General features: G+C 45.9%; 1 protein-coding gene across 1 annotated transcript; it reads left to right on the top strand.

Annotated features, from left to right (window-relative positions):
- The first annotated feature begins 930 nt into the window (after positions 1 to 930).
- On the top strand, positions 931 to 1269 carry LOC139000521 (protein p13 MTCP-1-like). Its single transcript, XM_070402671.1, has one exon. The coding sequence runs from the start codon at positions 931 to 933 to the stop codon at positions 1267 to 1269; it is 339 nt and encodes a 112-aa protein (XP_070258772.1).
- The last annotated feature ends 4661 nt before the right edge of the window (positions 1270 to 5930 follow it).

The following is a 5930-nucleotide window of genomic DNA, read 5'->3' as shown; positions in this document are numbered from 1 at the left end:
ACAGTCTTGATCCCCAGTAGGGGTCATGCAGGAGGCAACCAATCCATGATTCTCTGTCATCATTGATCTTTCTTTCTCTCCCTCTCCCTTCCTCTCCGAAATCAGTAAAACTATGTGAAAAAAACGAAAGAATAGTCGTGGCAGAGTAAAGTAGAGCATTGAGTCAATGCAATCCTATATAATAAAAGGCTAATATGCAAACGACCAAATGGCAGCAGGACTGGTCGCTATGACACACACTGACCACAGGGAGAGATGCTCATGGCAGGAGCTGTCCAGCGGTGGTCATTGCACTGCCACAGGGGGGTGCTGCTCAGCCAAAAGCCAGACTCACAGAAGCCGAGCACAGGGGTTGGTGGTAGCCTCCACGGCAGCACTAAGGGGGGCTAAGCTGTCAGTTGGACATCCTCATGGAGTCCCGGACTGCGAGAGGCCGCAGTGCTGACTGAGGGATGCCCCCCCAGTGCATGAATTTTGTGCACTGAGCCTCTAGGAATATTACAATAACTGTGAATGGTTTCAGATGTGTATGAGATTAATTGCATGATTTCCTAGTCCATTCTATCATGTCTAATCTTTGGTGTGTACCCCTGAAATGAACCTAAGGTTGTATGTCAACTGTCATTTGAAAAATGTTTTAAAAATTCTATAGGACCATGTTACCTTCACAGAGACATATTTTACTTCAAGTATGTTTTGTACAGTTTGTTCTAGAAGAGAGAACTAAAGCTAAAAAGAAAGAAAAATTGAGATTTATAAGTTTGCAAAATAAACCAAAGGCAACCCCAAACACAACGGTAAAAACCATAAAGATAAAAGCTGAGGTAAAATGCCTTTCGAGACCCCATCCCCTGTCTTTCGATACTAGAACCGAAGTAGCAAGAGGCTCTGAGAAGCTGTGGCTGTTGCTCCTTGGACCACGAAGGGGTCATGGCCGAGCTCCTGTCGAAGGTGCACCTCAATTCCCACCCCATCTGCCTGAGGAACCATGGGCCTTCGGTGTACGTGGACGATAAGGAACGCACGTGGCTGCATCACGTCATGGAGACAGGAGGTGTCGTGCAAGTACGGTTGCGCCAGGAAGACATTCCTAAAGGGCATATGGACATCAGCACCAGCCCGATGACCTCGAGCACCATGCCTTTAACGTGGATCTTCCACTCAGGCAGCCAGTACGTGGACTCCATGTGCCGGTTCTGGCGCATCGTGCACCACATCAAGGAGGATGGAGTGGAGGAAATGATGCTTGAGAAGATAGACAACTCCTAGGACATGTGATTTGGTCCCTGGCTCTTGTCAACCTGAGCCCCAGTTCTGCTGGCCTGCTGGTGGGATGTGTATAGTTCTGTTCACATTTTTAATAAGCTCTGTTGTTCTATCTGCTACCCCCAGGGTGCGAGGGCTCATTGTTGTCTCTCTCTCTCTCTCTCTCTCTCTCTCTCTTTATTCTTGATCTTCTTCTTCTCATTCTTCTTCTTCTCGTTCTTCTTCTTCTCGTTCTTCTTCTTCTTGTCCTTCTTCTTGTCCTTCTTCTTATTCTACTACTTCTTCTTCTCCTCCTCCACCTCCTCCATTCTCTCTCTCTTGTCTTTCTGTCTCTCTCTGTCTCCCTCCCTCTCTCTCCCTCTCTCTCAAATCAATAAAAGCATTTTGAGCCAAGCTGCTGTTTCTCAGTGGTTGAGGGACGATTCCTTGTCAGGGCACAGACAAGAATTAACCAATGAACCCTAGTTTGTTAGGCTCAGTGGATAGAAGGTTGGACTGTGGACTGTGGAAGGTGCCAGGGTCAATTCTGGTCAAGGGTACATGCTCTGGTTGTGGGCTCGATACCCAGTAAGGGGTGTGCAGGAGGCACCAGGTGTATGATTCTCTCTCATCATCAATGTTTCCCACTGCCGTCCTGTATGAAATCAATCCTATATAATAAAAGCCTAATATGCTAAGTGTCTTGTCGACCGGTCATCTGTTCAACCAATCAAAGCATAATATGCAAATGAGATGCTAAGGTTGCTCAACCGCTCCCTATGACATGCATTGACCACCAGGAACAAGACATTCAGACTGGTAGGTCAGCTTGCTGCTGGGGTCAGGCTGATCGGGACTGAGTGAGACAAGCTGGACACACCCTGGTGCCCTCCCTTTGTCCCTCCCCAGCTGGCCAACCTCCCGTGTCCCTCCCCAGACATAATGGTGTACCAGTGGGGTCCCTTGGCCTGGCCTGTGCCCTCTCATAATCTGGGATCCCTCGGGGGATGTCAGAGAGCCACTTTCAGCCAATCCTTGCATGCCAGGCAAAGGCACCACACTGGTGCACGAATTCGTGCACCGGCCCTCTAGTAAAAATATATTTAACAGAGAAAGAAAAAGAAAAAGGCCACAAACCTGAAAATATTAGCCCAGCCCCGGTAGACAAAGCTTGAAGACATCACTGGAAATAGTTTTCATTTCAATGGCCTGTGTTCTCATTGTTTGATCTCCTGAGATTCGTCAACCGATACTACCCTCTCCAAAAAAAGAACAAAATTGGGGGGATTACTGGTGTTTTATGCTGATCATCTCTTTCCTTTGAGGAATTATGAGGGATGCCAGAGCTAGTCAGCTGAAGGCTCTAACAGGCTCTATGTGTGGCTTTAGTGTCTAGCTCTGGATGCATTTGAGTTCTTAATTGTGTTTAGCACTGAACAGCCCCAAACAAAGCCCAGCGATAATAAAACTCATCTAGCATCGCACCAGAGAGAGGCGGCTGGAGGGGGAGCCAGAGGGAGCCCCAGAAATTTATTTCAGGACATCCAAGGTTGCATTAAAGAGATCACTGATTGCTTTTTAAATTCAGTGGCTGAGCATCGACCTATCAACCAGGAGGTCACGGTTTCATTCCAGGTCAAGGGCACATGCCCGGGTTGTGTGTTCCATTCCCACTAGGGGGAGTGTGGGAGGCGGCCAATCCGTGATTCTCTCTCATCATGGATGTTTCTCTGCCTCTCGTTTTCCGTTCCTCTCTGAGTCAGTAAAATCATTTAAAAAAATATTAGCAATTGTTGCATTCAAATGGCCTGCACATTGTTTTAAAATAGTTCATTATTTTTTTTGGTTTAACATTCCAGGTGGATGGTCATTTAAAGACTACTTAGCGCCTATGCTGGTTTAGCTCAGTGGATAGATCATCAGCCTGTGGACTGAAGGTTCCCAGGTTTGATTCCATTCAAGAGCACATGCCCAGGTTGCGGGTTCGATCCACAGTGGGGGCGTGCAGGAGGCTGCCGGGCCATGATTCTCTCTCATCATCACAGATGTTTCTATCTCGCTATCCCTTCCTTTCTAAAATCAATTAAAAAAACATATTTTTTTTTACAAAAGATCCCTCGTCTCGAGATCTGTCATGTGTGGCACTGCAGACACTCTGTCTCATGACCTTATTGGGTTCGATTCCTTCGAGGGCAGTATGAGGGTGACATTTGAATTATGATTTTTTCCTCCCTTTTTTTTTTCTTTTTATTTTGCTTCTCCTGAATTCCAACAGGCACATGTCTGACATACCCTTAGGACCCCATTCATCTTTTCTTCCTAACTGGGGAAGAGTTTGCCTCAGTCCAGGTCATTGAGCTGGGAGGTGTATGTAATTTTTTTTTTCAGAGAGGAAAGGAGAGGGAGAGGGGTAGAAACATCCATGATGAGAGAATCATGGATAGGCTGCCTCCTGCAAGTCCCTCTCTGGTGATCAAGCCCACAACCTGGGCATGTGCCCTTGACAGGGAATCGAACTCAGAACCCTTCAGTTCGCAGGCCAACACTCTATCCACTGAGCCAAACCAGCCAGGGCCAATTTGACTTTTTCAAAGGGTGCAAATGCCTTAAAGAAGAAAGAAGCACCTCAGCATTCATGTCACAGTGGGAATTATGACTCACCTCAACATTCTTTCCAAATTGCTCCTGTAATTGTAGACTCTGACTAATAATGAAGCTCGTAGGTAAACAGCATGTTTGTATAAAAATCCTAGTAACTAATTTTATAAGATATGAACTCTGACCTTCCCAGTTCTGGGATATTTGATGACCTTCAACTTTAGAACCAGGAGGACAAAGTCTAGGATGACCCTCACTGGCCCGACATCTGACCAGTTGCAAGATCCTTAGCAGATTGGAATGTGCTTCTCAGCACGTAGAAAATTTTTCAAGCGCCACCCCCTGACCTCTTTGCTCTCTTTAGCCTCTACCTCCTTATTAAATCCTCTGCCTGCACTGAGATGTGCAAATGGGTTTTGGGACGAGCATCCCCCATCTTCTCAGGTTGCTGGCACCTGAATATACCTCTTTCCTTCCTCACCAACACCTGTCTCACGGGACTGGTTTCTGGGGTGTGAGGAAGGGGAACCTTGTTTTTTCTGGACACATTCCTGGTACATGGACTTCCTGGAACAGGTGTATCATGGCCATGTTCTTTCCTCTGAAGGTGACAGGGGGAAGCAGAGACCGGTCACAAGGAAAGAGTGAAGAACGGTGCTTTGCCTTCAGAGCAAGAAGAACAGGTTAGAAAAAGATGGATGGGAGGTGGAGGAGGAAGGATTGGGGATGAAGTCTGATCTGAGGGAGGAATTTGGACTTTGTGGACTGAAGTGAGTTTAGCAGCAATACCATACAGCTCTTGCCAAGAGCATGACTGAGGTTTGGGGAAGGAAGAGATCATTCTATAAGTGTTGTTATGAGACCTCAGGAATCTTACTTGCTGTTTCACCTGTCACTTTGCTTCCTGTTTTCCCGATCAGCTATCCCAGGGGCCTGTCTGTCCCTGAATATTTTGGTCTTGCCTCTCTCACAAACACATAAGAAGGAAGACCACTGTTTAGAAGCCCACCTGGACACAGAAGTTAGCTTTGTTCCTCTGCCAGCTGTTAAAGGTAAAGCATATTATTTGCACAGGGTGGGTTGTTCTATGGTTCGTGAGTTCCCTATGGGATGATCAGAAAGAAGGTGGTATTGTCAGGACAAAAAGAAAAGTTGAACCAACTAAAAAGATTTAATTAAGAAAAAAAGAAAAGAAAAGAAAAGAAAAGAAAAGAAAACAAGAGGAAAGAAAAAAAAGAAAAGAAATGAAAAGAGCCCGGCTGGCATGGCTCAGTTCTTTAGCTTAAACCTAGGAACCAGGAGATGTCGATTTGATTCCCAGTCATGGCACACGCCCAGGTTACAGTCTTGATCCCCAGTAGGGGGCATGCAGTAGGCAACCAATCCATGATTCTCTGTCATCATTGATCTTTCTTTCTCTCCCTCTCCCTTCCTTTCTGTAATAAGTAAATCTTTATGAAAAAAATGAAGGAATAGTCATGGCACAGTAAAGTAAAGCTTTAGTCAATCAATATAATAAATGGCTAAATGCAAATCGACCAAACGGCAGAACAACTGGTCTCTATACACCCACTGACCTCTGGGGACAGATGCTCATGGCAGGATCTGTCCACCAGAGGTCAGTGCACTCCCACAGGGGGAGCACCGCTCAGCCAAAAGCCAGGCTCACAGCTGCCAAGGACAGAACGGTGGTGGGAGCCTCCACGGCAGCACTACAACAGGCCTAAGCGGTCAGTTGGACATCCTCCTGGGGTCCCAGACCACAAGAGGCCACAGGGACGCCCCCTGTGCATGAATTTTGTGCACTGAGCCACTAGTAATGTTATCATAACTGTGTATGGTGTCAGAAGGGTATGAGATTAATGGCTTTATTTCTTAGTCCATTATATAATATCTAATCATTGGGATGGACCTCTGAAATGAACCTAAGGTTGTATGTCAACCAGCATTTGAAAAATGTTTTAAAAATCCTATAGGACCATGTTACCTTCACAGAGTCACGTTATACTTCAAGTATGTTTTGTACAGTTTGTTTTAGAAGAGAGATCTAAAGCCAAAAAAGAAAGAAAAGTTGAGATTTATAAATT

Source organism: Myotis yumanensis, unplaced genomic scaffold (genome assembly GCF_028538775.1).
Source record: "Myotis yumanensis isolate MYYU_CA2020_CCGP unplaced genomic scaffold, mMyoYum1.0.hap1 SCAF_24, whole genome shotgun sequence".
Classification (NCBI taxonomy): Eukaryota; Metazoa; Chordata; class Mammalia; order Chiroptera; family Vespertilionidae; genus Myotis; species Myotis yumanensis.
This window is presented reverse-complemented; position numbering and strand designations above follow the sequence as displayed.

Coding starts and splice junctions, on each gene's coding strand:
- LOC139000521 (XM_070402671.1), top strand. CDS start 931: ATGGCCGAGCTCCTGTCGAAGGTGCACCTCAATTCCCACCCCATCTGC.